General features: G+C 42.6%; 1 protein-coding gene across 1 annotated transcript in view; it reads left to right on the forward strand.

Moving 5' to 3' along the window:
* ppih (peptidylprolyl isomerase H (cyclophilin H)) overlaps positions 1–14,937 on the forward strand; it is a 36,569-nt gene extending 21,632 nt beyond the window's left edge. The window contains exons 3-9 of the mRNA XM_062540801.1: positions 1,070–1,093; positions 3,723–3,767; positions 3,895–3,937; positions 12,402–12,494; positions 12,857–12,944; positions 14,051–14,091; positions 14,737–14,937. Of these exons, the coding sequence (XP_062396785.1) occupies positions 1,070–1,093; positions 3,723–3,767; positions 3,895–3,937; positions 12,402–12,494; positions 12,857–12,944; positions 14,051–14,091; positions 14,737–14,805 (403 nt within the window). The 3' untranslated portion in view covers positions 14,806–14,937. The remainder of the gene's footprint in view (positions 1–1,069; positions 1,094–3,722; positions 3,768–3,894; positions 3,938–12,401; positions 12,495–12,856; positions 12,945–14,050; positions 14,092–14,736) is intronic.
* The last annotated feature ends 2,287 nt before the right edge of the window (positions 14,938–17,224 follow it).

Consider the following 17,224-nt stretch of genomic DNA (forward strand, 5'->3'; position numbering starts at 1 on the left):
ACGATACCAAAATTATTGTTTCGATACCGATAATAAGTCAAGAATGACTTTTTCTATGCTTTTTTACAATTTTAGTTGATTTGGTGTTTAATCACCACTCATCAGTAGCCTTATATTGAATATTGTGTGATCAGTCACACCAGTGGCCATCCAAGATTCTGCTTGACCCTCCACACACAATCTGCATAATTACTAGTAGCTACAAATGTTTAGTCATTTGTGTACTGATTTAGCATATCTTTAATGTGGTGTGTAGGAGTGCGCATAGGAGATGTGTGTTGAGTCCCTGTCGCTTTAAGAAATACTTGAGGGTAATTAGCCTTCAGCCTCATGGTTTCATTCTTGTGAAAATAAGTTGGTTAAAGTGCATGATGACAAGGATATGTGGATGCAATTCGTTATGCTTTCTGTGTCATTAGATAAAATACATGTTAATATACTAACAAGTCGAAGAAAATCTTTCTGGGATCATAAAAGAGATGAGTGTCTTGCAATGCTCCTTTATGATTTTAGTGAGCACAAGCTATCTCCAGATGTACGAGTTAGCCAAGGTTGCGTAGCTTATTGCTGACATTGAACCCAACAGTAGGCTAAGCCTAAATCACCTAAATATCATAGCATAGGTAGGTGCGCAACAAACTTGAGAAATGTAAGTGTGCACAAACAAACTTGATATTAGGCTATTGTGTTGCTGCTGTGCAGTGTGCAGCCACATCAACTAGCAGCCATGTATTGCTGGTTATTGGCATGACCACTAATAACGTGTGTGAGAGCAGAAAAAACGCGCAGGCAGGCTAGGGGAGCAGAGTCTACGGCTCTGTAGGACTAGGGAGGGACTAGAAGCATGCCTTGTGGACACGCATGTTACCTCAAAAGAACACACGGATATTATTATTAATAATTATTATAAATCAATCCGCGGATCATGTGTGTGCCGAACCGATACTGATCCGAACGGATCACGTATCAATGATGATCCGTTGCACCACTATTGCATACACACACACACACCCTGTTCAGTGATCTTGTCATTACTCTGTATTTGATACCTGTTTATTTTCTCTTGTAGGCAGTTTTGCACAGGAGAGTTCAGGTAAGGATCAACTTCAGAGCAGCTCCCTCCCTGGTGGAGTGTAGCACCTGGTGGAGTGTGTCAGCTGCAGCAGCGTTGCATTAGTGTATCACCTGCAGCAGTGTTACAGGGCGTTCACACTGTCTACGTCCGTCGACGGATCTCGGAATGCCTGTCTGCCGTATGTATATTTGCATGTACGCTATCTGATTGGCTGACGGGTCCGTCGCTGCCTGAAAAGTTGAACATTTCTCAACTTTTTTGACGGAGGCAGCGGAGCTGAAGTAACGGACGGACCCACATTCCTTTCGAGTCCGCCCCATGCAAAGTAAATGAGATCCGTTGACGGACGTAGACAGTGTGAACGCGCTGTTACGGTGCAGTCAGACGCTTGCGTCCGCCAACGTATGCCTCATTTTGTCACATTTCCATAAACGCAAACTGATTGGTTTGTCAGTGTTCGAAAATTTGCATACACGGAATTTCATTGGCTGGCGCTTGCGCGATCCGTCAAAAGTTGAACATTTCTCAACTTTTTAGCGGAGGCAACGTATCTCAGGCAACGCATCGGACCCACAATTCAGTGCGGCATGAAATGAAGTCCAGCCAATGTAAAGTGAATGGGAAAACAACGGACGAACGTTGGCCGACGCAAGCGTGTGACTGCACCGTTAGTGTATCACCTGCAGCAGTGTTGCGTTAGTGTATCACCTGTAGCAGTGTTAGTGTATCACCTGTAGCAGTGTTAGTGTATCACCTGTAGCAGTGTTGCGTTAGTGTATCACCTGCAGCAGTGTTGCGTTAGTGTATCACCTGCAGCAGTGTTGCGTTACAGGGCGTTCACACTGTCTACGTCTGTCAACGGATCTCATTTAATCAGATATCAATCAGATAGCGTGTATGCAAATATACATACGGCAGACAGGCATTCCGAGATCCGTCGACGGACGTAGACAGTGTGAACGCCCTGTTAGTGTAGCACCTGTAGCACCTGTAGCAGCGTTGCATTAAGCCGCATTCACGTCGCTACTCGCCCATCGCTCCTCGCCCATCGCTCCTCGCCGAAATTCTACTCGCTGGCAGAAAAAAATGTCTGCTGCCGGCGTCGGTTGCCATGGCTCCCCGCTAGTTTACTTCCCACTGCAAAAATGTCCGCTAACTGTCAATCATCTCTATTCTACATTCTGATTTGGTATTCGCTTCACTCGCATCGCTGAAAGTTAAAATTATTTTATCTCCGTACCCGCCCACATCGCATCGCTAGTCCTTGCATCGCCTGTCCTGGCCACATTCCGCTAGAATATACTCACATTCCATTGACAGTTCTCGCTCAGAGATGGGCGAGTAGCGACGTATGTGAATGCGGCTTTAGTCCAGCGCTGCGTTAGTGTGTGTGTGTGCGTTCAGAGAGGCAGGTCATCCTCTAGTCCAACGTTGCGTTAGTGTGTGTGTGTGTGTGTGTGTGTTGGAGGCAGGTCATCCTCTAGTCCAGCGTTGTGTTAGTGTGTGTGTGGGTTCAGTGAGGCAGGTCATCCTCTAGTCAAGCGCTGCGTTAGTGTGTGTGTGTGTTCAGGGAGGCAGGTCATCCTCTAGTCCAGCGTTGCGTTAGTGTGTGTGTGTGTGTGTTCAGGGAGGCAGGTCATCCTCTAGTCCAGCGTTGCGTTAGTGTGTGTGTGTGTGTGTGTGTGTGTGTGGGTTCAGGGAGGCAGGTCATCCTCTAGTCCAGCGTTGCGTTAGTGTGTGTGTGTGTGTGTGTGTGTTCAGGGAGGCAGGTCATCCTCTAGTCCAGCGCTGCGTTAGTGTGTGTGTGTGTGTGTTCAGGGAGGCAGGTCATCCTCTAGTCCAGCGCTGCGTTAGTGTGTGTGTGTGTGTGTTCAGGGAGGCAGGTCATCCTCTAGTCCAGCGTTGCGTTAGTGTGTGTGTGTGTGTGTGTGTTCAGGGAGGCAGGTCATCCTCTAGTCCAGCGTTGCGTTAGTGTGTGTGTGTGTGTGTGTGTGTGGGTTCAGGGAGGCAGGTCATCCTCTAGTCCAGCGTTGCGTTAGTGTGTGTGTGTGTGTGTGTGTGTGTGTTCAGGGAGGCAGGTCCTCCTCTAGTCCAGCGTTGCGTTAGTGTGTGTGTTCAGGGAGGCAGGTCCTCCTCTAGTCCAGCGTTGCGTTAGTGTGTGCAGGTCATCCTCTAGTCCAGCGTTGCGTTAGTGTGTGCAGGTCATCCTCTAGTCTGGGCTCTCCAGCACGGAGTCCTTCAGCCTGCCCCTGAGCTGTACTGTAGATAAAACAGAGTGGGGACACTCCCATAGAGCTCAATAGGAAGAAATGGCAGCACTTTTTCCAGGCTATTTCCTCGTTATGGGACTTTTGGAACTATTTACAGCCAATCTCTTGGTCACTAGTCAATGATTGATTGATTGCTAATTGATTACACCTTCCAGCATCCAGAAGTACATCCCACCCTCCTGCAATTCAGCCATTCAGCACAGGTTTTTTGTGCTGAATGGCAACATCAAAACATGTGGCGGCAACATCAAAGCGGGTCGCAACTCTCTCTTTCTATGGCTCTGGCCTGCCCTATAGACACATTATGTGTGTGTGTGCGTGCGTGTGTGTGTGTGTGCTTACATGCATGTGTCTGACATCTCTTGTGTGTTTCTCAGGAAAGATGGTGTGCCAGTTGGCTTCAAAGGTTGCACGTTCCACAGGTACGTCTGTGTATATGTGTGCCCAGAGGCGTACTTATGATAAGTAGCATAACAATTAGCCATATGATATGTGAGTAGTTTGATATTGACAGAACTGGTGCTTTCTGTCCTAATGTTGCCCTGACAGGGTCATAAAGGACTTCATGATCCAGGGAGGAGACTTTGTTAATGTGAGTAACGACACCCTTACATCCGAAGACTACAGTCTCAGACCCTCTCACGTCTAAAGACAAGTCATAGAGTTTTTAGCCACAGTGTAGTCAGTCACAGACTATGCTATTGCAACGACTAGGAATTTTGCAGGGTCACTAATTACAAGAATGCAAGAATTTCCCATTGTGCTCTAAATATCAACAGTACATAAGAGCAATAAGGCGACAAAGTGATATTTATTCTAAATCTCTGAGAAAATATTTCTCAAAATTTTCGAGACTTTCGAGGCTTTAGTTTAAAACCCAGAACGATCTGATTAAGGTCACTACCAAACTTTTCTCAATTAATTCTATAGTACTTTTTCGCATAGAATCCATTTCTGCTAGGGACATTTTTTTTTTATCACGCATAGTTAATGAGAATTTTCCATATTTTGAATAAATTAGAGAATATAAATACTTAGTAAATAAATGCATTGATAATGTGGCTTTAAGTAGATAAGTTAATGGCTTTAGGCCTAAATCATATTCAAATTGTATCAAATATAACAAATGATCATATAAAAGTATGTGCGTGAAGACTGGCGCCAGCTGTTCAGCACAGACCCATAGACAAGAGGGCGATACCCCATCAGGTCCTGGAGCCTTCTTGATGTTCTGCTTCTGAAAGAGATGACACACGTCCTTCTCACAGATAGTTAGTGCAGGTGGGCGGGGGGATCCCACCCACCTGCCCATCACATCACACGCGGCATGCGCTATGAAACCCATTACTTTCAATGGTTTGAACACGCAAGAACTGGTCTGCCGCTGTGCTCAGTATAGCGGCATTTTTGCCGCTTTGCCGCTCTTGCGCTACCGCGGTCAAAGTTGAAATATGTTGAACTTTGACCGCGGTGCGCTCTAAGTCAATGGTCTTTTGCGTGGAACCAGAGAATGTCTAATAAGGGGAGAAGGACCACTAGCGAAATACTTCCGCATGGTACTGCAACTAGAGGGCGATCGCGAGCAAGTGATGAATGAATGGGTAGCAATGGAGCTGAACCCCCCAGTACCACATTTCTCGTTATATAATTTTTTCTCCTGAAATTGCATTAATGCATGCGATGCAGGATAACTTGACTTGACAATCAGCTGACCAATACAATTTTCAATATGTGTTGTTATTCCTAAAAACCCTTTCAAAGTTTTCATGTCACGTGACACAAGCGAACCACTTTACGGCCATACACCTAAAAGAAGGTTCAGCTTCACGACGGTCGTAATCGGTCGCGATTGTCGCGAGCATCCATGAGCTAAATGCTAGCATGTTACAGGGAAAACGGCCCATCCTATGAAAAGCAGAAAGGACATGAGTGACTTTTCATTTCATTTCCAGTGGAAAACCTATACTCAGGTAGCTACTACGACAATGTACATTAAGAAATGAAGTTGTCAACTGTGAAAAAAACGAGTTCTAGCCGCTTAGCCCCATAGACCACAATTCATGTATCACTTGCTCGGCAACGCCCCTAGCGGAATTTCAACAGATTGCATGAACAATCCGGTACAATGGAGTTAATAGGAAGTGGACCGGCTCTCCCTAAAGGGGCTCTGGTGGAACCCAGCGGTAACCAACAACAACAACAATCGTTAGAACGTTACCTCAGCCAAGAGCATTCTAGCGGTGAGCGCAGCGCATGCCGCCTGTAATGTGATGGGGGCCTTTAGGTGTTGAGGGGAAACCTATTGTACGTGATGGGTGTGTCTTGAGCAAATTACATACAGTACAATAGATACTTGAATTTGAAATGTCAAATGAAGCTCGGGGCTACAGCCCAATAATTAAAAACAGCCCAAACAAGATAGTTGTGACTTCCCGAAACTCGCAATCTCAACGTCAAAGAAAAGAATCTGCTCCAACTACTCCATACTGTATTTCAGTGATGAAAAGTTTACCTGTGCAACTTAACACAGCATAAGGCACCGACGACATAAACCAGTCCTATTGCAATGACCCACAATGACGTCAGCAGATTGTAAGATGTTGGGTGTGTTCTTGTAGCATCCCTTTCTACATTCTACAGTGGGGAGAAGTTCACCTTGTCTAAATACAGTTTTATTTTCTTATTAGCTGTATAGACAGGGCAAACCCCAGAACGATAGGATTAAGGTCACATATCGAACTTTTCTCAATTGATACCATAGTACTTTTTCGCATAGAATCCATTTCTGCGTGGGACATTTTTATATCACGCATAGTTAATTAGGTAATTTGCATTTGCTTTATTGTGCTTGCTTGAGTCCACATTGCCATTTTTGTTCTATTATTTATGGGAATGTACTAGCATAAACAGGACCAGAATTTACACTGCACATGACTTTACACCTGAATGAATATTCATTAACTAATCATAAAATGTCACCCAAACGTAAGTGGGGCAAATGAGCTCTCACAAAATGATGTGCAGAGTGTATATTTACACTAATTAAGTAAAAATACTCCATAATTGCTTTGACATGATGCTCTTGTAGAGGTTAACTTGCACATGTACAAAAAAAGGTAAACGTGTACCAATTTGCATAATGTAACTGCAATATCCCATCTAAAAGCATACTTTTGTATGATTGATTGTTACATTTCATACAATTTGAATATTATCTGGACTTACAGCCATTAAGTTATCTACTTACAGCCATATTATCAATGCATTTAGTTGTAATGCATTTATATTATCAATGCATTTATTTATTATGCATCAATGCATTTATTTATGAGCAAGTTTGCTTGTGCAAGTTCACAGAGGAAAAGCCACCGGCAACAGAAACCAGTACTACTGCTATCTGCCAATTGTTAACAGAAAAAAAGACATACCAACAGACATATCAACAGATTTTTTTATTGAGGTTTTCACATAGTACATAAATAGACTGGAATCAACAGATTTTAAGATTTAAGCACTTTTTTGCGTAGCACTTTATATAACGCATAGTTAATGAGAATTTGCACATTTGAATAAATTAGCGAATTTAAATGCTTAGTAAATAAATGTATTGATAATATGACTGATAAGTTAATGGCTTTAGGCCCAAATAATATTCAAACTGTATCAAATATAACAAGTTACAAGACATTTTTTACCTTTTTCGTTCATATGCAACTTCACCTTTACAAGAGCATCATGCCAAAGCAATTATGGAAGCTTTTACTTAATTAGTGTATATATATATATATATATATATATATATATATATATATATATACACACACACTATTTAGCTTAAGATTAATACACAAAATTGTATTCTGTAGAGATGGGCCATCTGAGCACAGCACGTGTTGGCGGTCAGAGGAACGTTCTGTCTGTCCATCAGCTATTTATTCTACAAAACTCAAGGTTTGAGGTTGAGGTTAACCAGCAGTCTGTCAGTCAGCTCTTTATTTTGCTTATATGTCTGCCGTTTGCCATCTCCTATCTCATCACTGTCTCCTGGCAGTTAGGCAGTTATTGGGGTTGTGACCTTAGCTCTATGTGTATATTTGGTGAACAAGAAAAGTATGAGGGCAAAAGATTTTGCCTTCTAATTTTTTTACTCAGATCTCAAATTGCATTAAATATTCTGAATAGAATATACATTCACCTTACTGCTCAGTATTGGCTTATAGACTTCGTAAGGATGTGTCACTTTTTTTGTGGTTTTGACATTTCAACGGCTACTTTCTCCTCAGACTGTGGTTTCAGAGTGCTAATTTGGTTTTAGAGTAAACTGGTTTAGTTGGTATGAGTTATTCCATCATATTGGTTGATGCCACAGTTAAAGCAATGCGGTTGCTTTGCTGTTAATTGTGCTATAAAAATGAATTGACTTGACTGTTGCAAAGCCTGCTTGTCAGTTCAATCATTGTTTACACTCAAATTGGGCGCTGACTCATTTTTTTCCACCAGATCTACAGTGGGTATAGTAAGTATTCACACCCATGCTAAAGTTGATTAAAAAGAGGAATATAAAATCATCTTTTGAGAATTGATTGTAATGCCTTAATTAAAAAAATGAGTAAAAATCAAACCGTTCCAGTTAGCCTATTAGCCTGTTTGATTTGCATTGAGCTCAATGAGCATCAAACAGGCTAATTGGCTAACTGTAAAAAGCACCATGCCAATCTCTAGCTATGGTGAAGGGTATGTGATGATGTGGGGCTATTTTAATTCCAAAGGCCAAGGGAACTTTATCAGGATGCATAATATCCTGGATCCATGAAATAGCTGGCCTTTAAAAATAAAAACATATAAAAAATCCTCCTGCTCCTATGGGAATTTAACATAGAGGTTGAATACTTATGCAACCTGTATTTAAGGAAGAACATTTATCTATTTACGATACATTCTTCAATCACAAAGCAAATTAGTGTCCTTAGCGGTTTGATTTTTACTCATTTTTTGAATTAAGGCATTACAATCAATTCTCAAAAGTTGATTTTATATTCCTCTTTTTAGTCAACTTTAGCATGGGTGTGAATACTTACTATAGCCACTGTACTTCATAGGAACCCCAAAATACAGAATTAATAGCTCTCTGCCAGCCAATCAAAAAATAGCATTTCTTGTCTCTTGGGGATACTTTTTCTATGATATGCCTTGTAGTTTCTTTTAAAAGTTGGTGTACCATGACTGTGTATTTTTGTATCTTCAAATTACGAATTACTTGTATTTTAATTGAATACATTTTTCATATCAGTATTTTAGTATTTTATTGTGTTACATTTTATGAGTCTGTATTTGCAGTTTGTAACAAAATCATTTTTGATGTATTTGCGCCCACCTCTGTCTGCAGTATTGTTTCATGTGAGACATCCTTAACCGAGTTGTTGGATCTTGTGGAATAGCCGACTAACTATGGAAGCAGGAGAGCTAAATGAGCAGGTTTCCAGCCTGAGCTGCAGGGCAAAATCCAATCGCCGGCAGATCTGGCTGGGTTTACCCAGTCTAAATGCAAATGCAAATTTAAACAAATATGATATTAAATATTTTTCTGTGGCTCTAACATGCATGTTCAAGCACACAGAGATTCTGTTTATATACGTCTATGTCGTCCGCACACCCGAAAGGTCGGCCAACCACTTCACAGAGATTTGCATAGCCATAGAGTGTGGAGGACATGTCTGAAAAAAACAGCTAGTATGTACAGTATGTGATGGGTTAGTGTGTGTGTGTGTGAGAGAGAGAAAGAGAGAGAGACGGGAACAGATGTTCTGTGCGTGCATATGGCTGTGTGCCATTGTGTGCGTGTAAGAGAGATGTGTAGAGATCAGATATTTATGACCTAATGAGTGTTAACTGCCCCTGGCAACAGCATTGTGAAATGCCTTGTGCTCCTGAAAGAACCTGGACCTGATGAGCAGGTTAGCAGGTTTTGGGTTCCGCCAAAGATCTTTGATTTCGCCTCTGGTTGTCCTGAGGGATTCCAAGGTCAGAGTTCCACATTCCAACACAGAGCTCCCTCAAGTCAAGTCAGGTAATTTTTTTATTTGTAGCCTATAGCGCATTTAACATGCACTGAGTGCAACCCAAAGCGCTTTACACACAAGACTGATACGTAAGACAATGCTGAGCGGAGTGGCGTAGTTCCCAGCGTAGGCTACCCGTGACAACAAGACATGAACAAACAAATTTACAAAATAACAAGATGGCACAAGACAAAAGATGTGACACCAAGACATACAAGATGGACAAACAAAAATCAAATGAGTAATAAAAACAAACAAAGCCTCTATTAAAAGTATCCAACAATGGACAATTGCAAGTGTCCTGAAGGCAATAAGGCAAATTAAATATAAAACCTGCTGATATAGATATCCAGAAAAGTGTAAAATTACTGAACACTTGAATTGACTTGAATTTGCTGATTTTTTTTTTTTTATGTAATTTTAGTTCACTAAATTTGCTGAATTTTCTGATTTCTTTTTTATTTCATTTTATGTCACTAAAATGAAATAAAAAAGAAATCAGCAAATTCAAGTCGACCAGTGTGCAGTCACAGTGATTTTACACTTTTCTGGATATCATCCACGACTGCACATCACCAGCACCTGAACATCAGAAGGCTGACACACACACACACACACACACACACACACACACACACACACACACGCACAAGCATAGGACCTGTATTCTGCTGATCTAGATACCTTCTACACTGCAAAAACTGTTTATCTAATAAAAGAAATCCACCCAAGTGTGATTAATCTTAACTTAATTGAATTGAATGAATCTTATATCAAGATAAAAGAAGAGATGGTACAAAAGTGGGACTTTATTTATTTTTTTATTTTATTTTAAGACATCTCTTCCTGAAAACAAGCAAATTTGTCTGCCAGTGCCTTCAGCAAATTTGTCCTAAAAACTCTTCTCATTCGTCTTTTTATTTATCCTCCCTTCCTTGCTTCCTCGGTCCTCCGGCTCATTCCCACTGATCTATAATGAATGACGGGGCGGCAACAATGGGATAGTCTGTCAAGTGTACTTTATAGATCAGCGGGAATGAGCCAGAGGATCGAGGTTGGGAAAGGGCCTAGGTGTGCTGATGAGTTTCCTCTTCGCCTGAGAGCTCTTCTGTGGGGAGACCAGTTGTCTGTATGCTTACCCCCTCTAGTGGCCATGCAGTGTAGTGCAGCTTTTTTCTTTGTGTCTGAAGCATTATTGGGGTAACTGCATGTTTTTCAAAGTCGAGGATCCTCGAGGATGTGTGTTTGCTAGAACTGGGCCCTGCTGAGTCAAATCCTTCAAAGACGAGGCACGGCTTCCTCTTGGCCTACGGAAAACACACAATGGAACAGACTATAGCGAGTGTGCAGGAATCTGCAGGTGTGTGTTATTGAAAATCATGCCTCCTGCCCACCCACCTCTTCCTCTGCAATGAACGATGAATGCACCACTATCATACTAAGAAAAGGAAAAAAGGTCGCACTTAGCATTTAAACGTGTTTTTTTATTATTGCACAGACGCGTTTCGGCTTAGCGCCTTCCTCAAATGTGAGCAGACTGAGGAAGGCGCTAAGCCGAAACGCGTCTGTACAATAATAAAAAAACACGTTTAAATGCAAAGTGCGACCTTTTTTCCTTTTCTTAGTAAACATATAAGTTTGGTCTAGCACTCTCAAAAACAAACCAAGAGACTGAGTGAAGCCTGCTCCTACCATACAAATTACCACCATCATACTCCCATGTCTATAAATTAAATTATACATGTTTGATTAATTTGCCAAAATAAAACACAGAGCAGCAACCATTTAGCAAAATTGGAAAGAGAAATTTGATATTTAGCTCGCAATCGCGGTCATTAGAAAAGGTTTAAGTACCCTTCCTAAATGCCTTCTTTACACGATTACGGTGTGAGAATTCAAAGTTGTCCAAATGACCTGAGCCCATATTTCATTTAGGCTACTTTACATAATGACAATAAGGTGATTTGATGTTTGCATTTCAGGATTTCCACGGGTCATGGAATGTCTGGAATTTCATGGAATTTTCGGAAGTCTATTCTAGACATGGAATATCAGGGAATTTGATCGTTTTTGGGGCAAAGTCTTGGAATATCAGGGCTTTTTGGTATAACTGTTTGAATTGAATTGGTGTATATCTGATTATTAGCTAGCCCAACTTTGGTTACTCAATAACTATTTATTAATCTCCCGCTCTAAAGAAATAAAAGATTGTTGAAAGCCATGGCTGCTCTGAAATCAGTGGTCGGTATATTGCACTTGACATTGGAACAGTACTTTGGCAGGACTTGATGACGCAACACCCTTCAAATAGCAGCCTTAAAGGATTCCTCCTTGGTTTTGAGAAACAGCCACGGGCGAGACTCTGTGCTACATCTCTGTTTGTGTGTGTGTGTGTGTGTGTGTGCGGGCCAGATTCAGGGTCCATTTAACAACACATACATGATGACACTACAAAAAGCATTGCCGTTTTTATAAAAAATAGTGTTTAGTGTTAGGCTGGGTGAACCCTGCCTGACTTTCTGGCGAATTTGGATTTCGCCCGGCAGCTCAGGCTGGAAACCTGCACATCTATCTCCTCTGCAATCACAAACTAGCTCATCCAAAAGATGCACCGGATCGTTGGTTTGATTGGTTGAAGGACTATCCAAGAGTACGGAGTAATTTGAACAATGCTCATTGATAACACCTCTTGCGCAGTAGAAATAAAGTGCAGTCTCCCCATACTATTGTTCAATTTTAAAAGATAATGAGCGTAGTATGGTGATAGCCAGACTAGTTTAGTGTTTCGAAGAGAGTCCCAGGCTCTCCTCTCAGAGTGATACCAGGCTCATCAGGTGTCCTTAAACAACTCATTATGATTGCCTGTGGGATTAGCCTGGTTATTCATCTGACTGCTGTGTTCCTGATTGCAGAGCTGCAAGTGTCTTCTGTTGTTAGTCAGTGTGTATTGAACTGATGCATATTTGTGTGTGTGTGTGTGTGTGTGTGCGCGCGCAGGGGGATGGCACTGGAATATGCAGCATCTACAGGGGTCCTTTTGCAGATGAAAACTTCAAGATGAAGCACTCAGCCCCAGGTCTTCTGGCTATGGTAAGATGCGCAGGCTGATGTGATATTTTGTGAGTGTGTGTGTGTGTGTGTAGGCCTGTCTTCATAGCTATTTTCATACTTCAAACCGCCAATGAGACAAATGTAAATACAATGTTCGGGCAATATCGAGGTAGTACAGAAGTTATTGTGGTCATTTCATATCATGCGATAAGTCGATAACATAATTAACGTGACAGCCTTGTGTGTGTGTGCATGGATGCCTGTTGCGTCTATGGTTAAAGACACGCATATCAGGGTGTGTCTGTTTTTTTTTTATTCCTATTTGTGCGTATATGTGACTTGTCTTTCTGTGTGTGTGTGTGTGTGTGTGTGTGTGTGTGTGTGTGTGTGTGTGTCTCCAGGCTAACAGTGGGCCCGGCACTAATGGCTGTCAATTCTTCATCACCTGCACCAAGTGTGACTGGCTGGATGGGAAGCACGTTGTGTTCGGTGAGTTTTATCAGAGAGGGTTAAAGGTTAAAGGTTGTAGTCTGACCTAGGCGTGCCCAGAGAGGGTTAAAGCGGAGCGAGAGGCGCAAACGTTCGAACATTTCCGCGTTCTGTTTCGCAAAGGGGAGGGGGGCGAAATCCCCCTTTTAAGCAGACCTAGAAACATTCGAACTGAACTGCTTGCCGATCGATATCCCACTATGACGACTTTGCGACACGCCTCTTTAAGCAGACAGGAACTGTTCGAATTGGGCTTCCATAGAGATGCATTATGTTGCTCTATCTTGTCAGTAATGAAGGATCTTTGGTTTTATCACCACATCATTAACATACATTACAGTGACATCACCACGTCATTAGCATACAGTACAGTGACATCACCACATCATTAACATACATTACAGGGACATCACCACATCATCAGCATACAGTACATTACACTGACATCACCACATCATTAACATACATTACAGTGATATCACCGTATATATGGACAGTCAGAATCAAGTACACCCCAAGAGATTGTAGCTGTAGTTCTGTAGTGTAGCTCCTAGACGTGTTGGTATGTGGTGACTGTGTGTCTGTTTGAACAGTTACTTCATTGGCCATGAAGCATGAATGGTGTCTCCCATTTAGCTATACGCTAACTGGTGTATCCCATTCCAGTGAACTATGCTAAGCTAGGCTAACAGTGTCAGACTGGGTTAATGCATACTCAGACAAGAGAAGGGTACACTGCAAATTAAAAATAGAAAGATTTAGAAGTGTCAGATTATTTTTCTTGTTTTAAGAGTGAATTTCTTATTTTAAGTGTTGAACTTTACACTTATAATCTTATATCTAGATTCAATTATCTTAAATCAGGAAATCTTGTCAAGTGAAATTACCTTGCTGCATGGACAGACCATTTCACTTGGTTTGAGTACCGTTTACCTCAGATTTAGTGTTTTTATCTTGTTTTTAGACACCCTTTTTTGCAATGTATGTATTATTGTATCCATCTCTGGGGTAGACGGCCAAAAGGCTTATTTCCCCAAACCATTAAGGTGTTCCTTTAAGGCTGTGATGATGCTGAGGGGATGTTCTTCTCTGTTTGCTCCCTCCAGGGAAAGTGGTGGACGGGCTACTCGTCATGAGGAAAATTGAGGTCTGTTGACGCACTTCATATCCTGTTTATTTCTGTTAGCTGTTTACATGTCTCAGTCTTGTGTTAGTGAGGTGAGACTGTGTGTTGATGTGATGGGTTGTCACGGTTTCCATAGCATATAGTGTGATGCGCTCTGCACATCGGTGCCGAGTGTGGTGCACTCCGCTTTCAGCATTCAATTACATAATCAGTCTTTTCCATTGCATGCTATCAGCTCGACTCGATTTTGGTACTGGGTGTTCGTTTTCCACTGCAACAGTACCACCAGAAGCTAGCCGACTGCCATAGCAACGTTGAAGAAAGCAACTGTAATGTTATTATAGTCACCTTTCAGTATTGTGTATGTTGTGTGTGGTGTTTTAAACTACTGTGACCTTGAATTGTGACCCCTTGGGGATCAATAAATAAGTGTCTATCTATCTATCTATCTATCTATGCTTGCCAGTTAAAAATAAGGGCGCTGATGTACGTGGCAAGTGACAAGGCACTCATTTCGATGCCTATTTGCAGAGGGCCTTCCACAGCTTCATTTTGATGTTGACTTCTGGAATGCCCGTGTGGCTTCTGGAATACTCTCTGATGCCGAGTTCTGGAATGCCCGCATGGCTTCTAGAACTTTCTCTAACTTCCCCTCTCTCCCTCCAGAACGTCCCTACAGGCCCCAACAACAAGCCCAAGCTGCCCATCGTGGTCAGCCAGTGTGGGGAGATGTAGCCGCTTGGAGCCCCTCTGTTTTCTGGACCGACTCCGTTTTCTACTCCAACTCCCTACCCCCAGAGTGGAATTATTTTTACTTATGATGAATGTGTGTGTGTGTGTGTGTGTGTGTGTGTGTGTGTATGTGTGTGTGTACACGTGTGTGCATAAAATGGGATATGGCATGTTAGGACCCCCTCCCCCCCCACACCTCTTGACAGCACCTGTCCCCTGTACCTAGAGGCTCTTCACTTCACTTTACTGTGGGTCTGGCCACAAACACGTTGGAAATAATCTGATTTAATGATCTGAACAATTTCAAATATACAGTGCTGCCAAACACCTGAATAATGTGTGCAGTGTGTTTTTTACATTATAAAATCTTAAAGGTCCCCCAACGAGTGTTTTTTACATTAAATAAATAAAGTTTCCAAAATCATTTTGATGGCACATAAACTCTGAATAGCTACGGCACCTCTGCCACACGCGGTTGCTTGTAAAACAGCCATAGGAAGCTTGGTGTTCGGGTTGGGTGTGCTTTTCAACTGTAGGGGGACCCCGAGAGCAAATCTTCTCTAGTGCTGCTTCAACATTTTGTCACTTTATTAAAGGGGAACTATGCTGGGTTTTTTTTCAGCTTAATTTACCTTAACTGAACAGCATCGGAGTCATTGGAATGGTTATATGCCGTTTTGCTTCCACCTAGCGTCTGTGAGCGGAAAAACTACTCTTGCAACTTTAAGCCAGCGGGCCGGTGCAGTGGTGCACTAACAAACAGAAAACACTGACAAAATCGCCAAACCTGCATAGTTTCTCTTTAACGGATTATGTTACCTAATAAATCAATCTGTTTGTTTTTTGTATGTCAGCCTCGAAATGATTTGTCTGTGCCTGAGCCCAGAGTCTCTGGCTGGAGTTGCTCATGGCTGCTGTGTGCGGCTCAGATGGAAGCCTCCTGCTGTCGCCCCTGCACTTTGATTGGTCACCGTGATGAGCATACAGTAAATGTGAATATCACGCTACCATGGTCTGCTAGAATGCGGATTTACCTGTTAGATGAGGCTGCACCTAGGGCACAGCCTACATTTTATTGTGTGTATGTGTGTGCATGTGTGTGCGTGCGTGCGTGTATGCGTGCGTGTATGTGTGTGTGTGTGTGTGTGTGTGTGTGCGTGCGCGTGCGTGCGTGCGTGTTGACTGGTGGACTACAGGCCTTCCCCGTGTCCTCGAAAGCACCACCAGCTGACGTGAGTGCACCCTGTGGAAGGCCAACTCCCAGATGCCAACTGCCCAGTTTAAACTTCCTTTGTGTGGGCAACTTGGCCTGCCCCGCATCCCAGCCTCACCCAGCCCTGGCTCCACTACAAAGGGGGCCTTTCAGATGCGGCTGTGGGCCTGGGTCGCAGGATCCTGGGCGTCAGCGCTGAAGCGTGGCTTTGTGTGCGACAACAGGGCTTGCCATTAACAACAAGGCCTTCACACATCCAGCAGCACTCGTAAACAGTGCCAGACACATTTCCATGACAAAGGAGACGGGCAGCGTGGGACTGGCTCCCACTCCACCATGCTTTGTCCCCACACAGCCACTGGGTGGACCCATACTGAAGCCAGACTCCTTCCCCACACAGCCGCCCCTCCCAACTCACCCAACCAGGCCTGGGGATAGAGCACTGACTGCAGTCATGTGAAAAAACTTCACTGTTAGTGCAAGTATCAACAGTGATTATGACATATGGTTATGCACTCAAATAAAGTGCATGGGGTAAATGTTTGATGCAGTGCATTTTAAAAAAACAAACAAACAAAACATCCAACTGAAACAATATAATTATCCTGAAACAATCCTAAAATACAATCTGAGTGACTAGCACATTAACATGGTAGGTAGCTGGTCCGACCTGGAACAAGGTGTTTCCCTGCCAAGGAATTACCAGCCATGAGGTTGCCTTCATATTTACATTCCTAACAGCTGCAGCAGGATAAGGCTAAGGCGCTTTGATAAAACTGACATGTAAACCCTCCCATTCATTCTTTGAAGACTACTTACCATATCAAAATTATTCAACTGAATCAGTGAAAGTACAGAGATTATTCACATACTATGTATACATGGTAATTTGAGCCAAATATGCATAGACTTACAATGACACACTGACGACCCTTAGCACGCTTAATGAAGTTCATAAGATTTTATACTGAATTCACTTCTCTCAATCGGAGTTGGTTTCGTGGGCTGTTCTCAGCGTTACCTCGAAGGGCCAATCACAAAAGGAGGACACCGTGTTGGTCCTTGAGTGACGCATCTTACAACCAATCGTTAGAAAGATTATTGTTTAGGTTGGTCGAGAAATATGCTGTAAACCAATGAAATGATAGGATGGGAGGGAAGATCTATCGGAATATCGTCCGGCTTCGTTCCCCATTCCGTCCAGTTCGA

Source organism: Sardina pilchardus, chromosome 7, assembly GCF_963854185.1.
Source record: "Sardina pilchardus chromosome 7, fSarPil1.1, whole genome shotgun sequence".
Classification (NCBI taxonomy): Eukaryota; Metazoa; Chordata; class Actinopteri; order Clupeiformes; family Clupeidae; genus Sardina; species Sardina pilchardus.